This window comes from Eutrema salsugineum, unplaced genomic scaffold, assembly GCF_000478725.1.
Source record: "Eutrema salsugineum unplaced genomic scaffold, Eutsalg1_0 scaffold_1, whole genome shotgun sequence".
NCBI lineage: Eukaryota > Viridiplantae > Streptophyta > Magnoliopsida > Brassicales > Brassicaceae > Eutrema > Eutrema salsugineum.
In genome coordinates this window covers 20,196,063-20,222,121 of record NW_006256909.1, presented here as the reverse complement: position 1 = coordinate 20,222,121, position 26,059 = coordinate 20,196,063, and the positions used below count along the sequence as shown (strand labels likewise).

General features: G+C 33.0%; 3 protein-coding genes and 1 non-coding gene across 4 annotated transcripts; 1 reads left to right on the top strand and 3 right to left on the bottom strand.

Annotated features, from left to right (window-relative positions):
• Positions 1 to 327: 327 nt before the first annotated feature.
• Positions 328 to 433, top strand: LOC112082515. The gene has a single exon (XR_002897189.1). It is a non-coding gene; the product is annotated as a small nucleolar RNA R71 (small nucleolar RNA).
• Positions 434 to 6,340: 5,907 nt separating this feature from the next.
• Positions 6,341 to 7,572, bottom strand: LOC18030548 (photosystem I reaction center subunit XI, chloroplastic). Its single transcript, XM_006414927.2, has 2 exons — positions 7,370 to 7,572; positions 6,341 to 6,989 (listed from the first exon to the last, which is right to left on the bottom strand). Exons 1-2 carry the CDS (start codon positions 7,535 to 7,537, stop codon positions 6,498 to 6,500), a joined length of 660 nt encoding a protein of 219 aa, XP_006414990.1. The 5' UTR covers positions 7,538 to 7,572; the 3' UTR covers positions 6,341 to 6,497.
• A 5,762-nt stretch (positions 7,573 to 13,334) lies between these two features.
• LOC112082153 (ATP-dependent DNA helicase PIF1-like) lies at positions 13,335 to 14,591 on the bottom strand. Its single transcript, XM_024149252.1, has 2 exons — positions 14,075 to 14,591; positions 13,335 to 13,969 (listed from the first exon to the last, which is right to left on the bottom strand). The coding sequence occupies exons 1-2, from the start codon at positions 14,589 to 14,591 to the stop codon at positions 13,335 to 13,337; spliced, it is 1,152 nt and encodes a 383-aa protein (XP_024005020.1).
• A 2,193-nt stretch (positions 14,592 to 16,784) lies between these two features.
• Positions 16,785 to 17,312, bottom strand: LOC112082152. The gene has a single exon (XM_024149251.1). It carries the CDS (start codon positions 17,310 to 17,312, stop codon positions 16,785 to 16,787), a length of 528 nt encoding a protein of 175 aa, XP_024005019.1.
• Positions 17,313 to 26,059: the final 8,747 nt, after the last annotated feature.

Genomic DNA, 26,059 nt, shown 5'->3' with positions numbered 1-26,059 from the left:
GGTACATGTCATCATCTTCATATCTTCCATCTTCTTCATTTCCTGCAGCAGTATCACAAGAATGTATATTCTTATTTTGAGACTTAAGAAGTTGACTTACCATGCTTTTGCTCATAAATCTCCCTTTTTTCATGACTAATGATAGTCTTCTTTGATCTGTCATACTCAGGGTTGTTGTTGCTGTTAGCTACAGCTAGATTTTCGATTAGTGCTCTCCCTTGTGGTATGGTTTTTGAACTGAAATCTCCATTGCTGGCAGTGTCAAGAGAAAGTTGGTACTTCTGCTGAAGTCCTCTGTAGAAGGTGCTTAGCAGGTTTGCTCCAGAGAAACCATGATGAGGGCAGTCTCTCTCATACTCTTTAAATTGCTCTCAGGCTTCATAGAATGATTCTACTGGGCTTTGTTGGAAACTTTGTATCTTGTTTCTCAGCTGGTTCGATCTTGACTTGGTGTAGAAGTGGTTCAGGAAATCTGACTTGCATTCTTCCCATGAAGTAATAGAACCAGATGGCATAGATTTTAACCATCTAAAAGCTTTATCACTTAGAGAGAAAGGAAAAAGCTTACACTTCACATAGTCCACAGTTTCTGGAGTTGTTCTCACCATTCCAAAGATTTCTTCAAAAAGATCAGTAGAGATTCCATGGAATTGATTCTACTTCACTAAAGAGACAATCTGAGGTTTTATCTCATGATCTCCTCTTGCTGGACAATCTGAGGTTCTATTTTGGAAGTGTTGGTGAGGTGCATCGAAATCGGCAATGAGTGTATTCCGAGGCTGTCTTCTCGCAGGATTGGCAAGCTGTATGGGTCGATTTGCTTCTCTACCATTCGGTCGAACAATGTTTTCATCATTCCTTCTTTCTTCAGGATCGACCTGGTCTTGTCTCCTTCGGTTATCAGCGGCTTGAGCAGCATTCACAGGGACTCAGTTGCCCTCTTCATCAAGTTGTGGCTGGCCATCTTCTTCATGGGCAGCATCTAGGTCATCACCATGAATAGAATCACGGCCATCGTCTCCAATGTGATCCTCCTGATCACGGTTTAAAAGATCTTCCCGAATGGCATTCGGATTGGCCATCTTGATCGTTCCTCGTCTGAGTTTCCTATGTGCTCTTTCGTGTTTGTCAATCTTGTCTAAGGGCAGTACAGTGTTGTCAGGATTTCTTCTAGTTTTCATGCACCTGAGAGCAAAGAAAGCAAAGATAAAAAGAGGAGTTAGAAAATCTCCAGCAGAACTCGAAAATCGTGAGGTCTAGGAGTTGGACAGCTGTTTGTCTCCTTTATCATGTCTCCAAACTTGGGGATGATCAAACGGTGAGAAGGTCTTCGTTGGTTGCCAAAATTCTGACGGTCTGAATTTATCCAAAATGTACTTTTGCTCCAAAATGCACTCCAAATCTCCAAGTTTCCTGAAAAGCCTTTTAAAACTCCAAAACATGGAAAACACTTATAAAACCTTTAAAAATAAGTGAAAAAACCTGCATAAGATATTGAAAGTGATCCATAAAAGTGCTCAAAATCAGGTGTTTTCATTGTGTACCGCGGGAACAGATTCTCAGCCATTTTTCTTACTTGTCCGGGGAGCCTTGCCTTCCGATTCAGCTTCCGAGGTCTTCGTCAAATTTGGAGAGGATTGAGTCGTGGTTCTAGAACAGTTGGAATTAGTGGATTAAGATCAGTGGGCTGAGCGTTATAGCCTTCAGAAGACATACCTGTCTCGCTTTCATTCCAGACCGTTCCGATGTACTTCAAAGATTATGCATGACGATGCTCCTCCTCTCCGATTCAGTTTCCGGGGCCTTCATCAAGATTCAAGAACTTCGAGTCTACTTTCCAGAACGCTTGATATCGCACGATTTGGAGCTCTGAGCTTGTAGATAACGTTTCCGGAATGAACACAGGTTTAGAAGCCTTCTCCGGTTGTTTTTGGCGGTGCACTTTGATAGACAGGACTTTTTAGGTCTTAGGGCTATCAATCCCCTTGTCAAAGTAGCACAAAAGAGGTTATCAATCCAAGAATGTGGTGATAGACACTAAGCTATGTGATCAGTTTCTTAATTCAAGTAAACAGGTGAGGTTTTGATTGATGAATGACAACTAAAAACTTAGAACAAGATTAATGACTAAAGAAGTGATCAAACAAGAACTAGGCAAATGACAAGTGATGTGAATATGAAATGATGGAGGCATGAGATTCTAGACATGATAGTTGGCTAGGGTGCTTTGGTGCTAAACTAGGAATGCTAATGACAATGATGAGACATGATTCAAATGATTAAGAACTCTAATCTAGATTAATCCTCTCATGAAGGTACTAACCCCTACACTAATCCATTTTCAAACCAAATCATCATTTGTGAAATATGAATCAGTGAGCATTAATAAACAGTTCTGAAAGATCATTCAAGCAAATAACAATACATCATCATGCAGCAAATGCTTAAGCCTCTAATACAGCTTTTTCAGGAATTTCATCAAACACTTTTGGTGCATGAAATTCCCAGAATCTAGATCTCAAGTGATGTGCAAGGATCTAGCCTAGAGAACAGCTGTTTAGAGAGATGAATCCATGAATCTAGCCCTAAGCACTCCTAATCTAACACTTTAGCACCCTAACCTACACATCTAGAACCTCATTAAGGTGACTACTCACTAATCATACTAATCTCTCTTAAACCTTTGCAAGTTGAGAAGATTGGCATGATTAGTGATGAGAAATGGAGATGGAGAAGATGGATAATGATAGATTTGCAGCTTTAAACACAGAAATCTCTCAAAATCTCTTGATTAAACTCTTGAAAATCGATATTACTCTTCTTAAGAGGAGTCTTTTCACAAAAGAGGCAAGAAAACAAAAGGAATAAAGCTTAAGTCTTGGGGATATAACCCTAAAAACTATATATATGTCTCTAAAAACGAACCGGGTCAGCCCGGAACAAACCGTGTCCTGAACCGGCTTTAGTGGATAAAGTGATGAGTGTGCGAGTTGGTCAGGAGTCTCCTAAGTCGCATGCCCAAGTCGCACAGGTGAAGAAGCAGTCTTGTGAGCCTTAAGTCCCTTGGTCCCAACCGCATGTCCATCTAGGTGTGATTTGCGAACCTTCATGCGGCTAAGTCTTCTTTGCTCCTTAACTCGCACGACCATGAAGCAGGGGCCTTCAGATATATGTGTGGGGTGGTCTCCATCAGTCCCAAGTCGCATGCTCAAGTCGGTGTAGATTGCGAGTCTTCATGCGGTTTAATTCCAAGCTCGGCCAACTCGCATGCTCAAGTCGCACAGTTGTGGACTTAGCATTTTTCTTGCTCGGGAACCTCAGACCTTACCCAGTGGCACCTTACTCGCACATCTCAACATGCAGCTCAACTACCAGGCATTAATCTCCAGGCATTGCGAGTTAACCAAGTCGCAAGACCATCTCGCAGGCTTCAGATCTCTTTGGACCACTTCACATTCGTGGGAGAGTAACTCCCAAGATACTGGTCCAAATGGTGCGATTCTAACTTCAGTGGACAGAAGACTCAGAAATATTCAACTTTGGTGAAGGGCTCGAGCTCAGGTGACGTCGGCAAAGGCTCTGTTCCGCCAGTTCTTTGACGCGCATTGCTTTGGTCTTTTATCAGCTCCGAGACATGCACTGCTTCCGATCGCCGTAACTTTCAGCTCACTACTCTAAATAGGAAGATCTCAAGTGTTCCGGAAACTAGATGCATTCCTCTTGATATTTGATGAAGACACCGGAGGTTGAATCGCATTGCAAGTCCTTCGTCCCACGCGATCAAAGTGAGGGTTTTGTCCGAGTTGCTGTACACAGGTGAGGGTTCCTCCATGATTCCAGCTCCAAGTTGCTCCCAAAAGTCTCCAAATGACCTGAGAACACTCCAAAAATGCAGGACACTCTAGGACCTAATGCAAATCCTAAACAAAGCTAGAACCAAGGACAAACTCTAACAAAAAATGTATGCATGAGACTCAATATTTCGACAAAAAATGCAGTCCTAATCAGGACAAATTATGAATATATCACATTTCAGAGATCAGCCGTCTGGGAGATCTTCCACTCCTCGGGTGAAAATGTGATATTCACCAATGTTGGAACTAGTTGAATGATATTTCACGTGGACTTGGTTTCATGTCATTTGGAGTTGTGAGCTGAAAGATACAGGAAGCAGAAGACACACCTGTCATTTCGGGTTTCAGGGAATGCATCTTTTGCTAAGTGTTTTTGGACACCTCGACTTGGGCACTTCGGCATGGCTATACTGAGGCTTTTTTTGCAAAATTTTTGGTCCAAACCTCGACCATTTAGCTCGCCTTAATCCATGCTTAGGTGCCCCTTGTGAAGAAATTATCCCTGAAACGACTAAGTGTCAAAGGCTAAGCATTTATAAGTTTAATCGAATTTGACCAAGTGTCAAAGATGACCTCGGTTTGGACACCTCGGTACAGTAGGCCGAGGTAGTTTTTACAAAAGAAATGTGTCCAGACCTCGACCATTTACTTCTCCAAGCCGAGGGTGTGACCCAAGAACCCAAGAAAACCGGTTCAGTACCCAGTTTGTTCCAGGCTGACCCCGTTCAATATGTATACCATTTTGGCAAAAAACCCTAAACATCTTTTGTTCCATTTTCGTCTTCTCTTGCCTCTTTAGTGTAAAAACCTTGGTGTTAAGAGAAATCTCTCATTTTCTAATCAATTTTAAGAGTATTTCTTTGCATCAAATCATTTCTCCATCTCATTCAAACCTTCTAATCATGCTTAACATCACTCCTTGCAAAAGATTAAGTGTGTTAACTATGATTAGTGAGTAGATCCATTTTAAGGTTTTAGATATGTAGATTAGGGTGCTAAGGTGTTAGATTAGAGAGTTTAGGGGTTAGATCTTGCATCATCCATTCTCTAACAGGCTGTTCTCAAGGCTAGATCTTTGCACATTACTCTGGTCTAGATCATGGGCATTTCACCACTCAAAAGGTGTTTGTGGAAATGCCTGAACCAAGCTTGTTAGAGGTTTAAGCGTTTTTAATCATGAGAGTGATAGATCAATGCTTAAATGACATATTAGACTGAATCTTAATGCTTGTTGATTCATGCTTCTCAAATGGGAATTTGGTATGAAAGAGGATTAGCATAGAATTTTAATGCCTTCATAAGTGGATTATCTTACTAAGAGTCTATGTTAAATGGTTTTGCTTTATTGTTTGTTCATTTAACTCTCTAGTTTAGAATTAAAGCACCCTAATCATTTATCATGTCTAAGACTTTTCCCTCATTATATTCATATCATCATCACCTGTTTATTGTTATTGCTTGCTTTAATTTACTTTAATCACTTGTCATTGTCTTCTTTAGTTTTCAGTTTAAGCACTTGTTACCAATCAAATCACTCATATTGCTTGAATTAAGAAACTATCTCATATCAGTGTCTAAACCACATTAGTGGATTGATAACCCTTTATTCTACAACTGATTAAGGGGATTGATAACCTCCTTAAGAGTCTGAAAACTCTTAGTTATCACTAGACACCTAGAAAACATTCCAAATATGCAACTTGGACCCAATGCAATTTCCCTTCCTATATATCAAAATGAATACTCTTTATTACTGAATAAAAATAAGTTATTCACCAAATTCAGCAAAAGAGACGTTTCTCATAGTTTTAACATATTACGTGAACATAACATATAAGAATAGAAGTGATTTTGATGGTGCTTTACCAACACTGTCATGATAACAACACAAAATGACATTGTTAGCATCTCCATCATCATGGTTTTTGCTGGATTTTCATATGATCTTTGTTAGATCTCGTATGATCTTTGACGGATCTTCATCAAACTCGAATTACTCTAACTTTGATTCACCCGATCTTTACTGAATCTTCACCCGAGGCGAATAATCCGATCTTCACCTGCAAAGTTAACAAAATGTGCTATTCAAAATATATCTATATAGATATTTATTTTTCTACTTTGTAATTAAAATGTAAATACGTGTATTTATAATAGTGAAAGAAGAATCTCACCATACATGACTAAATACAAGAATTTAAAAATATTTAGGGACAAAAACAGTGATTTAGTCTTTATGTCACATCTTTGTCATTTTGTTTTTCAACTAATTGTCTCTGAAAAATATGTCTATCACTTATCTTCTTAAAAATATTTTGCTTTTCTTTGTATTTGTTTTGAGTATATGTACTAATATTTTTTAAATAAATGATTGTTGATAAAATATAATAATTAATTTTTCCACTAGCGAAAGTTTGTTCTAGATCTGCCATTTTTTATTACAGAGACTTTTTATATCCATAGCAGTAGCATATTTAAGGCAAATATAAATTAATGTCAATAAAGATGAAGAAAGATTTAAGAAACGATCCATAGTAATATACATTAACCATACTGAGATTCAAGATTCTTGATCAAGACAAGAGTAAAAAAACAATGATGCAAGAGGGTATTTAAAGGTGGATGCTTGTATTTCATCTACATTCATTTGACGTAGTAAGGAAGGTCAAGAACGTAGAGAAGGAAGTAAGCCCAAGTCACCCCAGAGATCCCTCCGAAGAAGAATCCTCCAGTGAACTTAGCCCATCCTTCAGCAGTCTGAAGCTGGTCAGGCTGCTTCTTCCGCCCGGTCAAAGTCAAACTCGGTGCGATCGACGGCTCTCCTTCCTTGAACGAAGAGATTCCGTAGATGGTCAGGCACATGCTGAGAATGACTACAAGTCCAACGGCAGCTAAAGAACCGGCGGAGCCGGCGTAAGCAGTGTTCCTTAATGGGCCAGCCTTGACGAATGGGCCCACTAAGAGGAAACCATGGGCCAGGCCCACTTCGACACCACGCAGAAGAGGGTTGACGGCGGTGCGGTAAGCCGGGAGGTTAGAGAGATACCATGCGATCAATGGGCTTGACGTCACTGGAGTCTCCAAACTTCCGATAAAAGGATCGCCGTTGATTGGTTGAATCACTTGGAATGTTGGCTGCCAAAATATACATGTCCGATTTATTTTAAATGTCATAAGATCAATACTTGTTATTCTTTTCAGTCGTGTAAAGACTATAGAAGGTTCTTGCCCCCAAAAACAAAAAACAAAAAATACCATAGAAGGTTATACAGAATCCTTAAAAGTATACTTATTGTGGTTTTTATTATACCGAGAAATAAAATATGAAAGTAGATAATGGTCAACCCACTGCAAAATTAGTGGTACTTATTCTAGCTTTGTTATCCAAACAAAGACAATAATCAATATATCAGTTGAACTATTGTTTTCCCAATTCCCTAACATATTAGACCGCGTGAGTGATAAATTGGTATGTGTGTGCTAGAGTAACCTCAGATTTGGGACAGAGACGATACCTTGTCGGCCTGAACAGCTCGGACGGTTAAAGAAGAGGTTCTCTTGGTCGGAGAAACGCCGAAAGGAGCGCCGGAGATGCCCTTCGGAACGGCGAGGCGCCTCGCAATAGATGCGCTGGAGAAGCTGCTCCTTAGCTGGCTCGCCATTGGAGATGCACTCGCTGCCATTGATTTTTTTTGCCTTAGTTGTCTCTTATGAAATTAAAGTGGGTTGAGTATGTGATGAAGGTTGTTCAAAAAAAAAAAAGAGTATGTGATGAAGAAATAAGCAATCTAGGAGAGTTGAGATTGCTTGCTGATGTGGCATGACAGAGGATCTGGGTGCGAGATGTTGTGGCTCTTAGGGATCTATGTGTTTGATTTATCTGATTGCCATTGGACGTTATCTTATCCACTTTGCCCCAACATTTTAATATATATTTTTAATTATTGTGGGAAAAAAAAGAGTCTTTACCAAAGTCTACAGATGATTTGGAGGTATACACATTTGAAATATTTCCACATAAATTTATTCGACCGTAAGATACATTTTAAAATCCAATTGAGTTAACTTGATTTTAAGTTAAAATTTTAAATAACCAATGTATATTTAAAGAGATTTAAATCAAACTGGTTATAAATATAATCTAATTAATTTAATATTATATTTTATATGATAGCTGTGTGTTCAAAATTTTCTTTAAATATTTATATTAATACTTTATAATATGATATTTTCTCTCCAGTTGAGTTCCTAAAGTATACACATAATTATCATTGACCTGCAAAAAACATGATGAATCAAGATTTTGTTAGCTTTAGTAAACCAACTTCTATCACTATTGAACATTAATATCGATTAATTTATCTTTAGTAATTTTGGTAAAATTATAGATTTTTGTCATATTTTAATTTTTTTAGCCTAATTTATTACTATTGTATCTATTAGCTTTTATCCAATAATAACGTAATTCTATAAAACTAGGTGACTAAGCGCGGGCTTTATATATTTAAGAAGTTGTATAATATAATTTTATATCTGAGATTATGCATAATTTATGTACTTATATATACACATTGAACGAGAGAATGTTTCTGCAAATTTAAAAGAAATTCTAAGATAACTCCTAAAAATTGAATGATATATAATTCATCATATATATTTGAAAATTTCTCGATATATATTAAACCTTAATAGAAGTTTAACATAAATAGAGACTCTTGATGGTGATGTTTTATTTATGACTGTATTGAATTTTTATAGGCTTTCTATTATTAATTTTCATAATTATTGTATTATAACAAAACATGACATATATATTCAACTAAATTAGCGGTGGTAAACATGACCGTTATTTTTCAAAACATTGCAAAAACTACTATTGGTTGTCGTAGCGGTGGTTTTCACTTTAAAGTAGTACCCATTTGTTACTCATAATCTAACTACGTTTATTTTTATTCATTGTTGAGAATAATTGCATCTATTTTTGAAAAAAATGTCTCCTTGCACGATGATTTCTGATTTAGGTATAGCATCTGATCGATGTTCTATCTGTGTTCAAATTATCAAGAGTGTCGAGAAAAGTCCAGGTGTTCACGGTATTTAGCGATCGTTTATATTTGCAGACGAACATGTAAGTATAACTTCAAAAATAACATAATGTCTGAATCTTAATATATTATCAATACCATCATTATTTTTTAACTTAAAATTTTGGGTGATCGAATACGTGCATCGATTCCGAATCGTTTAGTAGACCGTTATGAAGGCATGATGTGTGATAAAGATTGATACTTCATTGGTAACTTCAAAATTACTTCACACACAGGAACTTCGAGGATTATAGTCAATGGTCTCCATATCTGTATCGATGAGGATACTCATGTTGAGAAGACATCACCTAAATCAGATGACCAGTTGTATTCATTTTCTAATTTTAGAAGAGTCCTTGACGAATCTCTGATGGAAAACATAGACGTTGGTATGTTTTCTTAGTATTTTACTATACTCAATTAGATTAATTAATACTCTACTTAACTATATGAATATATTGTTTTATGCTAGTTGATTTGATCGGAGGTATTATCAAAGTTTGTCAATTGGAACGTCAAGACCAATTTTGGATCGGAAATCAGAGAATCAACTTAAGTGTTCTAAAATTTACAATTAGAGATTTCGAGTAGAATCCATTGATACAAAGACTAATACATATATAAATATTTACTATCATATTCTCGACATTAAGGAAAATGATATATTAATTCTGGTTTTTAGGGGTGTCGACATCAATTGCATAGCGTGGGGAAGAGATGCTGAACACTTTGAATCCTTATGGAAAAACACTCCTCGTCGCAAAATCGTTTTCTGTGTATTGAGATTTTGGGAGATGTGTCGATATGGAGGTTATTTCTCATTCTATCGACCAACCATATATCAATTTATATCAATTGTAGCTAATATAATTTTCCATATTGTACAGATGAAATATGTGTTTGTTCGGTCGAGAATTCTCTGAAATATTGTTCGATCCTCCAATTCCTGAAGTCGAAAATTCTCATTTTATGTAAGCATTGTTCACCGTTATCATTTTGTAAATTTCCTAAACAAAATTGTTGAATATTCGACTCATTATTTATCTTGTTCTTGCAGGCTTGACTACACAGATGATTTTAACAACATTGAAGATGGCTACTTTTTTGATCACTCACATATTTTTCCTAGCCATTGAATCTATCAATTTCATTATATGTTTTCCTTTATTTTGTTTGACACTTCTGTTTGACTTTTTTCTCATTATTCTGAATTTTAAAACCCTTTAATTAGATGAAAGAATTATTATACGTAATAAAATTAGAAAATATTAAGATAACACATTAATAGTATGAGTGATATTGAAAACATTATTAATTACTAATCAATTTAGTAGATTAGGGCAATAAGATAGCAGCTGCATCCAAATAATTCAACCTGTTCCAAATCCTTAATTGATCTTGTTCCAAATCCTGAAATATTGATTTTAAAGGTATCAATCAACCTACTTATTTATTATCCTGAAATATTGTTGTTCCTTTAATTCAAATATAAATATTATCAATAAAACTACTTACTTGGATTTTAAAATGGATACTTGATTGATTTCTGGAACAACGTCAAAACGGGATAAACCATGTTCTTCATGATCTTGGATAATCACGTTATCTAAAAACGTACATAATTTAATTCATTTTAGTTTATAAAACATTAATTATAAAACAAAAAAATCGTAGCATCAGAACACATACCCCCATTAATTATGACGCACCAATCCGTTAAAACACAAATAGCAAAAGATCCTTTAGAGTTCACACACTTTTCATTTATCTCAGATGCTAACGCACCATGCGCAATACACTCAAGCATTACATCCCTATGTTTTGACAAACAAATTTATTAAGAACTAATTAAATATAGAAAATATAGGTAAATTGACTTACTCATCGTCTATGATACGAAACCGAATTGATGCCCTCGTCGTACCATCTAGATACGTCATAGTAAAGCACCTAGCATCTTCGACAAATCCTATCAGATCTGAGTTTACAATTAAACTAAATCAAAACGATGAATTAAAACAATTAATTTTCTTTTATATTTCGAAATTAAAATCAAACTCACCCATCAAATAATAATGCTCACTTGGGTACTCATAAATTGATAAGAAAGAGATAAAATTATGGAATGATTGTTTGTTACCGGTAGAACCGGTAAAATGATAGTATTTTTCGTTAAAGTAATAACATAATCATGTTTCGTAATATTTACGACAGTTCTCCAATTATAAGGATTCAAAAGAAATCCAGATAACATGATCCATTGTTCTTCTATACAATTCTGATCGAAATAGTCCATCATTTGGTTATTTGCCCGAATATGTATTCTAGAACCCTACATCAATATACAAACAAATCAAAATATCGTAATCAGAATAATAATAATACATGTATATATATATATATATATATAAATATCACGAAACATAATTAAAATACCTGTTCGTCGACAACGATCAAATTTAAGCTTTTCTTGCTACACGAACAATCCACCTTCCATTTTTTCAATATTTTTACCACAATTTTCCAATCAGATCTCCGTGAGCTCAGTGTTCGAACAAAATCATAATTTGCCATCACTCAATGTTAATCTTTCTTGAAGACCGTGAACAAAGTACACACATATATATATATATATATATATATATATATATATATATATGTGCATAAATCAACATAAAAAGTATATTCGAAAAATATAAATATTCCAAATATTACTCATTAAATATTTGTAAATATCTTCAAAAACACATCACAATCCAAACTAAATGTAAATTTTACACTACGTCATAAATTAAATTTCAAAACTTGCTTAACTAATTTGTCTTAAGATTTAACCCCAAAAGGAAAAGGAATAAAATCAATTGAAATGAAAACTTCTACGGGATAATTATCCTAAACCACTAATTTATGTACGTAATAAGGAGTCTATTTTGATATTTCTCATAAAATAATATAAATTGTTATTTTTGTAAGTATCAATATCTTCTTGGAAAATGTAATAATAAGTAGAAGTCTATCATACTTTATGAGAATAGTGAATAACTTTTACTTTATGAACATGGTCTGTAACTTATACAAAAATACTGAAGTGGGATTATCTATGATAGAATAAAGTTTTATTTAGAAAGCAAATTACAATATATATATATTTTTTTTATCTATTGTTTTTGTAATTCAGATTTTCTGTGTTATAATATATATCACGATAAAGTATTGTTTGTAGTTTTGATTGCATTAAATTATATAATGAGATATCAGTTAAAGTCAAAGACTCAAAGTCGTTGTGTAAACACTAAATAGTATTTTCCCCAAAAACATTGAAACTTGAGAAAACTGAATATATTACAAACCCAAAGGTCTTCAAAACGTCTCTGCTTTTACCATTCTTTATTAGCAAACCAAACAAACAAACAAAAAAAAATGGAGAACAAAGAACAAAAGAAATACGATGAAAATGGACTTCTCATAATCACACCAGCACCATTGAGAATGCGTTTCGGTGAGGATGAACCTAAGTCACCACCTATGCCATCTGATTGGGAGATCGAACTAAATATGATTTGGGAAGAAATGGAATCGCAAAGCAAACCAACTGAATAAGTCACACCGACTATCAAAGAAGTAAGTTATACTTTCATTCATATTTAATTAATAATATATTTTCGATTAGAGATCCATGATTTTATACTGTATAACCATTGTTTTTGTTTGTAATATCTCTCTGTAGACTGATAATGAGATATCAACTGATGAATCTCCAAAATCGCGCTGTAAAAAAGGGAAACATGAACTGTGGCTAGATCTCGAAATAGGTTTAACATGCATAAATTGTGGATTCGTTGAGAGAGAGATCAGGCATATGGATACAGCGGAATGGGTAATCAGTTAAATATTTCATTAAATTATAGAGAACTTTTAGGAAATTACTTGATATAACCGTTATTTTTATATGTTTCGTCTTGTAGTCAGAGAAGAAGGTGAAGAATGGGAAGAGGAAGAGAAAGTTGAGAATATAGTTGATGGTGAACTATATTTTCTTTGAAATTTTCTTGCTACTATATTTTATTTTATGGTTAGCACTTAAAAAAACTTTGAATTGCCATATTTATGTAATATTTTTGACTTCTCTCCTTTATGATATTTGATGATATATTATTTGATGATATTATTATATGATTATTATGATATATATAAAATCAATAAATTCATTAAATAAAAAGTGAATCAGTAAATAAATAGTGAATTATTTTTGTATCTATCTAATCCAACCTTAAAATATAACTTATAGATGATAAATTTTTCTTTTTGTTAAGCAAGAATCAAATAAATACTGATCGAGTTTTAAAACAACAATAGAACAGAGAAAAGCAATGCCACAAAAACAACAAACCGACTAAATATTATCAAAGACATCCTTGTATACAACATTTAATGTCTTCGTTTGAGGCTTTTTGTCTTTGTCCGTGATTAAGATTTTTAGTCCTGATTTGGATGTTACCCGCGAAACAGCAACATACAGTTGACCATGTGTAAAGACTGGTTTAGGCAGATACAATCCAACTTTAGCAAGTGTCTGACCCTGACTCTTGTTTATCGTCATCGCAAAAGCAAGGGTAATTGGAAACTGTTTGCGCCTCATTCTGAAAGGAAATTTAGTCTCTGTCGGAGATAAAAATATCCTAGGAATAAGAACTTTCTCTCCTATTTTGTCACCAGTTATTATTATAGCCTTTAGGACATAATTGGCCATCTGAGTAATAAGTAACCTAGTTTCATTACACAAACCATTCCTAGGATTAATATTCCTCAGCAACATAACAGGAGTACCGGCTCTTAAACGCAAACAATGGTTGGGTAAACCAGAAATTTTGACACTGTTTAGAAACTCTTCTGTATATATCATATTACCCGGATCGTTTTTGCGGTCTGAGCGAACACTCTGAGAGGGAATTTCAGATGCATCATCCGTATCAATTTCTCTATCAGAGGGATCAATACTATCACAACTTAGATAGGTTCGTTCCTCACCTGTTATATGCAAAACGATAATCAGCATTACAAATAAAAAATATCTAAAACCTTAATAAAGACAAAAATAATAAAACATTTTAAAAATTAACTATTTAAGTATACCTTTTAATTGTGATAACATGTAATCATTTATAAGCCCAACATCATCATTCCTTGGACTCAAAATAGCCCTATCCTGAAAGAACTTAGGATCAGTCTTGGTGTGAAAATCCTGTCCATAAACTTCATCAACAATAGCTTTAATCGGATTCTCACAATCATTAATCAATACTTCACTCGGAATATCGATCTCGCTTTCCCTGTTATCACTCGGATTTATTTTTTCTTCTCCAATATCAATAATCCACCTTGTAAAAGATGCTAGCTCACACATCTCACGACTGTTGTCTCCAGGGATTAGTCGCATGTTACGTGTAAGCCTCAACACTTTACATCCAAACCAAAGGGGAGATGAATTTAAAGTAGCCATAAGAATCTCTGTTTTGCCTGCGTTTGGAATAACAGGCAAAATTTGCCTGAAATCTCCACCAAAAACGATAACGTTACCACCAAAAGGCTTGTCACATTTTAATATATCTCTCAAGGTTCTATCCAATGTCTCGTAACTATCCCTACTCATCATTAATGCTTCATCCCATATTATCAGTTTAGATGCATCAATCAGTTCTGCAAGGTTTGATTGAGATTTGATTGCACACGTCGTAAAACGATTAACAACAATTGGAATTGCAAATCTCGAATGGGCCGTTCGACATCCTTGCAATAACAAAGCAGTAATTCCACTTGATGCAACATTCAGAACAATATCACCTTTTGAACGTAACGCGGCTCCTAATTAGCTCCACAGATACGTTTTTCCGGTACCACCAGAACCATAAACAAAAAACCTTCCGCCAGAGCCTGAATAAACAGTTTCTAGAATCTCATCATAGATAAGTCGTTGTTCATCAGTTATCGTGGCAAACAACTCATCATGTCTAACTCGCAAATAATCTCGATCATAACTTCTTTCATCAAGAATAAGAGGATTACCGCGTATAGTCATATCCAAATCATCTGGATACGGCATACATGAAAAATCTGTAAGAGAACTTCCAGCAGTACGCAGAAGCATCTCTATCTCAGCTAAGCAAAAGTTTTTAACCTGATCAGTAGACAGCCTAAGATCTGCAAATCAGTAACCCAAACATAAATATGAATATATAGCATATCACGTGAAATAGTTAAACAAATAATTATTTTAGTATTGATTAAAAAACTGACCTGGTTTTTTTTTGAATTTTTCTTTGGTATATAACACGTCTTCGGATAAAATATCCCAAGTAGCATCCCAAACTCTCGAAGGCATCGAACCACTTCTTGTAGTCAGCATAATTACAAACAACCTACGCATAGTTATTGCACTAACCCATAAACTTGCATCTTTTATAGCCTCAATGTATTCTTTGTCGTCATCGAGTAATCCAAGGACAAAGCAAACTTCTTTAAATATATCATAATGATGCCCTTTAACTGTTTTTATATCTTCGAAACACGTTGGACCTATAACTATATTGAGCAAGAGCCTCAAATAATAAGCCTCTCCTACAGACATAGGAACATAGGTGATCCTACCAATAGTTTTCCCTTTCTTCCTTGGTTTCCATTTCCTTAACTTTGTATCAAAAACAAATTTATGTGGAAACTCTACGTAAGTTAGAGACCTACCTTCTTCATACTCTTTATTACATTCCATCTAAGCCATGAATTTGGACATACCAACGGTAACACGTTCAACCACTTCTTCAGCAGGATCATCTTCATTGTATATAATTAATTGCTGATTCGGCAGATGAAACGGGAGTTTTGTCACAGAAACTGTACGACTATGTGTATCGTAACCCTCGATCCTCCATATAGACTCGCCAGGTGATATATACCTAAACATAACATACAGTAAATATCAATGATGGTCTTGAAGACTTCATTGATAAGATAAATAATGAAAATTGCAAGAAACATACCTACAGTTGAAATGCTTCTTAACTTCATCATCTTCGTCATCTTTGCCTATTATTGCGCGAACATAATCAGCTCATTTATGAATATATTTAAAAAGATACTTGACAGAATGCGATTGTATACACCATTCCATATTAATATGAGCTCGATATCGAATAGAAAGTTCTCTGTTATACAGAACCACATAACCATTGTCACAATTGAATCCTTTCCTCGTTACAAATCTCTTGTCTTCACGTCTCTTGTATATCGGGTATCCAACATCATCAACTTTAGTAACAGGACTAAATGCCTTTGGAAAAAATTTGGTACATCTACCATCAGCCAGACAAACACTATCCCTATCCAAAGCACCACATGGTCCGTGCATCATCACATCACCAATAATTTCATATAGATGAGGATCAGTTTCCTTATCAGGAATCTCAGCACATATAAACTTGTCGATATCATCACCAGTTGGTAGTTTGTCTTCGGGCCTCAAAAAAAAAACGATATGAGCATGAGGAAGTCCTCTCTTCTAGAACTCTATTGTATATATTGCTGTCATAAAAAACGTAAAAACATAAAAATAAATTAGTTATCAAAAATCATATGCAAATATAATCAATATAGATTTACATTTAAATAGAGCGTACCAGCATTTACAACTCCCAAGACATTTTTTTTAGTTAGCTCGTACATGAGATCATCAAGTTTCATTTTGAATATTCGAGCGCATATGTCTGGTCTTTCTTCTGCTTCTACCTTTCTCAGAAAGATCAGAATTTCCTTTATCAGCGGCATCCTTTATATTATCGAAAGTCTCGGATCAAAGTTTCTGTTGATTCATTGATATGAAGCGAAGTCTATTCGTCTCGATCATCGTGAACGCGTCAACCAAAAACTGCTGGTACAATCTTCTGGACATTACAATTGTTGAAGATTCTCCAAACCTCTCTTGAACCCTAAATGCAAAGAACTCTCTCATAGTAATCTTCAAACGTTTCCTCCCCTTCTTATCTACATATCCAATATCTATACCGAGTCTAAATCCATCTTCACCATATGGAAACAACAATGGATATTGTAAAGGCAAATAAGCAGGATGCAATTCACTGATTCTCTTCAATCTTCCGGACCTACTTTCAATAACTATATCTCGTGTTTCGATTCCAACATCGAAATCATTAGGTACCAACGCAGCAACTTCTTTTGCAGTTGGAAAATTAGTAGTACGTCCATCTGATGTTCTATCATATTCTAGTTTTAACCGTAAACCACTGGTATCCCCAAGACTTCCAAACTTATCTCGTACCGTCCTGAAAGCTTTGACATGACGATTATGTCTATCCAACATTTTTTAAAGTGTTTGAACAACCGATTCTCTTAATGCTGAAGTGGAACCAACCGTCCTTTATCACCAAAAACAAACAAATCAAAATAACAATTCGTTAGAAATTTTTATATCTTAAAAACCAAAAAACAGCAGTAAAAAAAACAAACATAATTTTTCTTACCCATATGCAGATATTCTGTTGGATGTTTCATTTGCGGTGTCATGTATGTAAAGCTGCAGGAATGCTGGATTTGCACCAGGAGCCGGTATCATATCACCTATTGAGTGATAGTTCTCACCACATAGCTGGAAAACATATGGCCCTTTTCCATCGTTGATTGAGTTGTTAACTTTTCCTCCAAGCGAAGTAAAAGAAAACATCATGTTATATGCACGGATATGGTAACGAAAATGAGACCTTTCATCACCAACATTGTATAAATACGATAATAGAGATTGTGGTGGAGCCCTAATCAAGGGAGAACAACTTTGCCTTGCATGCAGCATGTTGAAAACTTGGGTTTAGCTCGTGTAGCCCTTTTTGCCAACCTTTCTCCATACCACATATAAGCTTTGCAAAACTCACATATATAAATAGGATCACCGTCATCATAATAACCTAAAAAAAAAGATTTTATTATGTAATAATAAAAAATTTAAGAATTAAATTACAAAAACCAATATAAAACGTTAATTAATAAATCTTAAATAATACCCTTAACATCTAATCCCGGTTTTACAATTGAGACTATGTCGGTCCGAACAAGTGGTTCATCTGCGGTAACAACATCATTATTGGTTGCCCTTTTTCCTTTCCTCGACGTAGAACTTTTTTTATTAACAGGAAAAACATCGGTATTCTCTTTTTGTGGCACGACAATATCGGCCAGTTGTTCTTCTGACTCGCTATCTTCACCGTTTTCTCTTTCAGAATCAGAATCAGTAGCTATAAAGCAAGCAAACTCGGCACCATTGTAAGAATCAAGCAAGGAATCTACACAGAAGATCATAGATAATAAAAGTTTAATACAACTATTAATTTGTTGATAATTAATTTGATAAAACAAAATATATAATTCAGAACAAATTATAAATCAAACCAATATCTTGTTTTAAGGCTTTCTTATCTCTCATAATAATCTTTCTTCTCTTCCTCGCAGCACGACAACCTTCCAATGATAAATCTCTCTCATCAACGTAGAATTGACCAAATCCTCGACCAGTTTGGTAACTATCCCCAGCTTTGGTTGGGGCATATCTTTCGTTTCTTGCACTCCAATCTACGTTAATTAAATAATTACAATTTTAGATATTTTTCCATAACAATAAACACGTGACATCGACCATAACTCACTTTTTTGGATACAGATGAATAAACCAGGAAGTCAGCATCATCAGACCTAGCTTTGCGCTTTATTCTGATTTTTGATAACAGAAGTACACAAAAATTGTTTATCAAAGTATATATATATATAAATATATATACATATATATCATTATATTATATAATATATATTTATGTTAACTAACTAAGATTTTTTTTTTATATTTCCGTATAACCGAAAATATTTATAGACTAATGATTCAGAATCTGTGCTAATCCTAAATATTTTCTAAAATAAGATTTTTTTTCCATTTGCCGAACAGTTTTTGATACATCCTATAAAACTCCATATTTTCCAATTCTCAATATTTTCTATTAAGATCGATCGTAAGGTGATGCATTATATTTTTTCTTTTCTCGATTATAATACCAAAAAAAAACGTTTGGTAATGTGTAAAAGTATTAAATATGAGAATATATATTTGTAAAGCATCAAAGAGTTGTCAACGGTTTAACATATTCTTTAGTTTATTTTATCATATTAAACAATTTATATATACATTGTTTCCTTTTCTTAACTTATTAGCTTATATTGTTCATATGATAAATAAAACTCGTTAGCTTAGTCATATAATAAATATGATTCATATTAATAATTTCAGAAAGTTACAACTAAAAAAAAAACAATAAACTATTCCACGATATAAATGGATCAGTGCTTAAAACACAAACTTCTTATGAAAAAAAAAGCTTGACGAATTTCATCAAATCAAAGACAATTCTTTGCATGCATCTTTGAATGTAGGATAAACAACACCTTCAACAGTCCTGATATCTTCATAAGAACGTGGTCCTCTCACGACACCCAACAAAAGACGCAGGTAGTAAAGCTCACCATCATCAACGCTACAACGATCAACCATAAACCTACTTAGCGTAGAACGAATATGTGGCTTCCAAAGTTTTCGTATACGATCCCAAACGAAGTCTTTTGGTATTTCAGAGTATAAGAGCTCTCGGGCATTAGGAGAGTCCTGGTTACACACCATCCAAGCTGAAAACTTAGTTTTTGTTTCTGAAACTGGTAAATCTACGTCAGATGAGAAAACGTTCTTTGAGGGAGGTAAATGAAAAGGTAGAATCTCCACTTTGCCTCTTCCATGAAAATCTTTGTCTATTAGAAATCAACAAAAAATAAGAAAGAAACTCTCATATACTAAGAAAAAGTCGTCATCTCAGTTTCTCAATGTGAAGAATAACAAATAAAGATTTGAGAATTGTGTGATGACTAAAAATAGGCTACAAATTAAACGAAATAAGAATAAAAAATCTGGAAACTCCATTAGAAAAGACGCAACGAAACAATAGACCTAGGACGATGAATTAACCTAATGGACATGAATACATATACACATATATATATATATATATAATGTTACAAATTTAGGGTTTTAGTACTTTAAACATTTTTAATTATATAAATATTCAATTTTAACATTTTTGATTATATAGATAATATTAATGCCTAAACCGCATGTAAACGATAAACGATTCCCATAAGACATATATTCTGTAAAGAGATAATCATTACCGAAAATATAATAATAATAAGTAGTTTACAATACTCGATTAACAGATATTAATATACTAAATTATTAATAAATTATTAATATTAATATTTTGTATTATCAGACTATACGTATATCAATGAAAGACTGACCAAAAATATTCTATCTAGGCTGTCATAATACCAACAAAACCATAAACGTTTTTTAGAAAAGGTTCTCTAAAAAAATTATATTTTGGGGAAGCTCTTTTATGTTCAAATTTTTTACAATTTATTGAATATATACACACCAGAATAAACAATATACCAGAAAAATAAAGGACTAAATTGAGGAAATACAGTATATGAAAACCAAATAATTTTTTTTCGAAATAAGAATAACTGTCACGGTCAGTGCACCAGTCATTAAATAACAAATTTTAGTTTATCATATATAACATATAAATATATATATATATATATATATATATATATATATTACACAAAATCATAATATTAGTTAGTATTTTAAATTTATGTTTTCGATAAGTTTATTGTATATTGGAGATATACATTTACCAAATATTATAGATATACATATATCAAAAACTATAGATATCCATCAATTCAAATCTATCAGAAGTTGTCAGATATTTTTTCAAAAATGCAATGAATACTTAGAGTAGACTATAGTTCACAAATCAACTTTTCAAATCACCATACATCACCAAAAAAGACGAAAACACTACAAAACCATTGATATACATATCTATTCTAAACACTAAAGACAATGTAACGATATTATTCATAACATTCATAATATAAATAAGACATAATCATTCATAACATTCATAATATAAATAAGACATAATCATTCATAACATTCATAATATCAATAAGACATAATGCAGTATGCATAGAGTCAAACAGAAATAAAACAACAACCGATATCACTTAATAAGTATCATAATATCATATTTTTACAAACATTAAAAAGAAAGATAAGGAATTGACATTCCATAGATGGTGCATTAGTTAAGGCGGTATCGCCTACAAAAAAAATCGATATGTTAGATCAATATATAGAAAATCAACTAACAAAATATGTCAATAAAGAAAAAATAAATTTAATACTTACTTAGCCCTGAAATCGTCAATCTCGTCATCAACATGATTACACAAGAAATCAGAGCAACGAGGGTAAGAGCAGAGGACAACCGAATCCTTATCAACACCTATCATTAATTTTACGAATCAGAATTAGAAGAATGCAAGATTAGCTATTCTAAAATCCTAAAAAAAGGAATAAAAACCTTCCTTGACCATTAGTCATCTTCCAAAACCTCAGCACAAACACCATTGATTCACTTTGATTACGCTGATAAACACTATGCAGATTCTTAGCCAAATTCCCACGGGCGATACATGGCAATACACAGTCTCTCCTAATTGATTAAAATAGAACAAAAAAGGTTCTTCCAGTTTAGATGTCATAAAACCAAAACGATACATTGTTTTTTTTTTTTTTGCATAAACAAACGACATATGAATATAAACTCATAGATCTTACCCTGCATCAAGAAGTTCGAATCGAACATATATTGCATTATCCTCATAAGCATCGCTGTTGATCTCACGGAGATCACCCATCTTCAACACGGTTCCCATTACATCTATATCGGATACAAAAAAAGTGATATTAACAAAACGATATATTATACTAAAATTGTCACAAAACTAACAGATGATTACCAATATTACCAATTAAAAACCCAAAATCTAATCCGCGAGTCACGGATATCAAGAAAGCGTGTGCAATTGAGACGCAAGTGTAGATTATGGGTTACTGGAGAGATAGGAATCACGCCGTATGAGATCCGAAAATAAACCGATGCCTGTTTACGGTTATGCAAATCAAACCAATGGCCTTCTTAACAACGAATCAACGAACCCTAAACCAGTAACCTTGTTTAAAGTATAGGTCCATGCAGAGGAATTTCATCGGGCATGACAGTTGCGGCGATACGATGACCCTAAGATCGATTTCGCATAAGATCAAGTGTAAAAATCCAAAAGAAAAGTTGCTTTTAAAAACAATCCTCTGAAATATATAAAGAAATAACAACTATATGATAAAATACCTGATCGTCAGCGAGAATCATCTCAATTGTATCACCAAAGAAATTTACATTCTTCCAGAGTCGAACAACTTGCACACGAACTTCACCGCCGGTGGTGTAATAATCTAACCTAGAGATATCAACAACATCAGACATTTTTTTTTCTCTGTCAAGAACACAAAAGGAAAAGTAAAAAAAAAGAAGTAAAGAGAACACATATATATATACGCGTTACATTTTAGACAGTTATTTCCTTTTTCAACCCAATAAATTTATGGAAACATACAACATCGAATATGTATTATTAAAATAAAGATTAATTTATTTCTAGGTTTTATTTTAAATGACAACAATTGTCTGTGAAAGACGTCTTTTCATCCGTTAATATATTTTTTCGAGACATTAGCAGCATGCAATATGAGAGAATAAAATCTAATTGCATATGGTGTACTAAGCATACACGCAAGCGAGATACGCGAGCATACCAAGTGAAAAATAATCAAAAATATAATAGTTTCTGCAGTATACAATCATCACATCAAGCTAGTGCATGCCACAAAATTCTTCTGCTTAACCAATTAAAACTATCGACAAAATACAGAATCGTAGACACGCAGAAATACAGATATATTGAAGATAATTTTCCAACATTATGAATTCTCTGAATAACAAACATATAAAACGATTGTATTAAATGGAATCTTAAAAGTAAACTACAAATGAAAAAACTTATATATATGATAAGCGTATAGAAAGTTTGACTGTATATATTGATGATTATGTCATCAATTTATCATTACATATAACATAATTAATTAAAAAAATTATTTTGATCTATTGTTAATTTATTTTTCTCATATATAAAATTATCACGTATATCATCGATGGAACCAAACCCAATTCAAATCATGACGATACAACGCCAATCAAAAATATCTCAAGTTTTATTTAAATCAAATTTATAACACCAACGAAAAATAAAAATAAATAAATAATATAAGTAATAAATTCTTAATAAAGAAACATAAAAATACAAAATCAAGACCCAATGAATCATATAACGACGTTATACGATCAACATTATGTTTTTTTTCCTTTCCTCGTTGGTCTAGATGATGAATTAGAACCTCCACTGATATCAGCATTCGTCCTTTTTGAGCCTGGAGTAGGTGGCGAGATAGGAGAACTTTCAGATTCTTCTATAGAACTTGACAAAGAAATTGGTGCCTACAAACAGGAATATTATCTCAGACAAATAAAGTATAGACTGAAAATCTCATTAATTAATATATCAAAACTCATACCCGTGAATAGACTTGATCACGGAAGATTTCAAATAAATGATCTTATGTCGTAAACTTCTCAATAACAAATGAAGTTTTAATCTTGTTGATATTATCATCGGACACTGATAGTCTGAAAAGAAACTCCTTGCCAGATAACTCTCTTAAAGTAGTAGGGAGAGCAGATGAATCATCCTTCGCCATTAAAAAAAAAAATTTTAAATTAAAATACTACAAATACACGTTAATAAAAGTACAAAACTATATAAACCATACCCCATCTAACTCTTCGTAAACTTCTTCAGCTGTCTTCTTAAGTAACCTTTGAGCATATTGATCAAAAAGAAGAAAGACTGCCAAACCACCATCGCCATCGGTGACATTCAACATAAGAAAAAAGCTACAAACAACAAAAGAAATCAGTTCTCATTATACAATACTCTAAAAATATCATCAATATAAATCTAATACGTTATTCTTACTATATAAAAACATAAGAATGTTTACCAAGCAGTGACATCTGAAACATTTTTCAAACAATTCACACATTTCCACAAAGGAGGGCAAGTATCACTGGTCTTCTGTGGAATCGGATAAACCTTTCTATTGCAAGTTTTGCATGCAATGTAATACCAACTATTACTATTGCCTATCGAAGTCACACTAACCAATGTCACGTACTTGCCAACCTACAAATCACAATTACATCCCGAATATATCAGAAACATAACAAATTAATAAATTAAATAAAAAAAGTTACAACAAAAAAAGAAGATAAAACAAAAAGATATACCATGCTGGCATTGTGAACACCATCTAACGTTCTCCTATAGATATTATCACAAAAAAAATCCTCCATCAAAACCTCATCAGAATCCTTATAAGCTTCCTCTTCGACTGGTGTAAGTATATACCTATCATTTGGCAACCTAGAACAAACAAATTAACAATTGTGAAAATTATGCTAGATGTTTTGTACAATTAACCCAATATATATTAAAAATATTAAAAGGGACATACTCTGATCGAAATCTAGTTGCGTATGTTGTAACTGGATCTATCAAGATGAGAGTCGTATTGAATGCATTCGAAACACTAACCTCACCTATATAAAAAATCACTAATTGAATATCAACAAATAACAACGTTAAGAAAACTACAGTTAAACCTCTATAAATTAATAATGTTGGGACCATGATATTTTATTAATTTATCGTGATATTAATTTATCTATAAATTAATAATTATTAAGTTATAGAGAAAAGTTGTTTTCCGCATATAATTTTCTACAAATTTATTTGGAATAATATTATAGTTTAAAATTTTAACAAATTTCATAATTTAAATTATGATTAAAAATTATAACTATCACAATAAAATAGTTTTTCACCATATTGGATTGTCCATATAAAAAATATACATGTTCATAAGTTTAAAATTTATCAAAAACCTATGGCTACTATCAGTATTATTGATGATAAAATTGAAGATAACACTACAATACATTTAAAATATTTACATGTAAGAAAATCAATTATCACATCAAAAAATCATCATAAATTTTGATTGTATATAGTAAAACAGCAATAAGAGCTACTGATATGATAATTAGAGAGATGAGAACCAATGAGATTTCAACTTTAACTAAAAAAGAATACGTTGGTCATATTTTAAAATAGTAAATTTACATATATTTGCATAAATTTATATAATTATTAATTTATGTTTTTATTGGGACCATGTATTTATATAAAGGTTTCAAAAAAAATTATTATCTTATTATGTTCTCGAAATTAATGTATTTTACATTGGCCCGACTTGGGACCAGCAAAATTTATTAATTTATAGTGATTATTAATTTATCGAGTATTAATTTATAGAGGTTTTACTGTAAGTTAAAAACGCACCGCAATACTCTTTGATGCAAGCAAGTCTGATCAAAATCAAAACAACTGATGCAGAGTTACGCTTAACATAATCAGACACTTGTTTCGCATAATCACCCCAGAGAGTACACTGTAGCTGTAACAACTGATACATAAAAAGACTAACATCAAATATAATATTCATATAAGCAATAAAAAAACAACCCATCAGTCACAACAATAAGGTATATAAGAGAAATAATTGGGGATAATTATAACGTTAAAAATCATGAACCGACCATGTATCTCTAAGAGATACTTTGAGTCGAAAACGTTGCTTTCCTTGAGCCACAACATTCTCAACATGTCCAACACGAATGATCTGACTAATTATATCTAAAAAACCAAGATTTATATGTAATACATATATATATATATATATATATATATAAACAAAAGAATTAGATTCAAATAAAACAAAGGTAATAAAGTATGAAATAACTGAACATACCAATCAAATAACTATTATCAAGATCTTTTGATAAAATTTCGGGGAAACTCTTTAAAAATTTATCAGGAACCTCAGTTGGGAAGTCTTTGCACTTTTCAACAATAGTTGTAGCATAAAAG

Coding starts and splice junctions, on each gene's coding strand:
- LOC112082152 (XM_024149251.1), bottom strand. CDS start 17,312: ATGTTGGATAGACATAATCGTCATGTCAAAGCTTTCAGGACGGTACGA.
- LOC18030548 (XM_006414927.2), bottom strand. CDS start 7,537: ATGGCAGCGAGTGCATCTCCAATGGCGAGCCAGCTAAGGAGCAGCTTC. Junction 6,990..7,369: donor GAGCTGTTCAGGCCGACAAG/GTATCGTCTCTG, acceptor ATATTTTGGCAG/CCAACATTCCAAGTGATTCA.
- LOC112082153 (XM_024149252.1), bottom strand. CDS start 14,591: ATGAGTAGGGATAGTTACGAGACATTGGATAGAACCTTGAGAGATATA. Junction 13,970..14,074: donor CATGTTATCACAATTAAAAG/GTATACTTAAAT, acceptor TGCATATAACAG/GTGAGGAACGAACCTATCTA.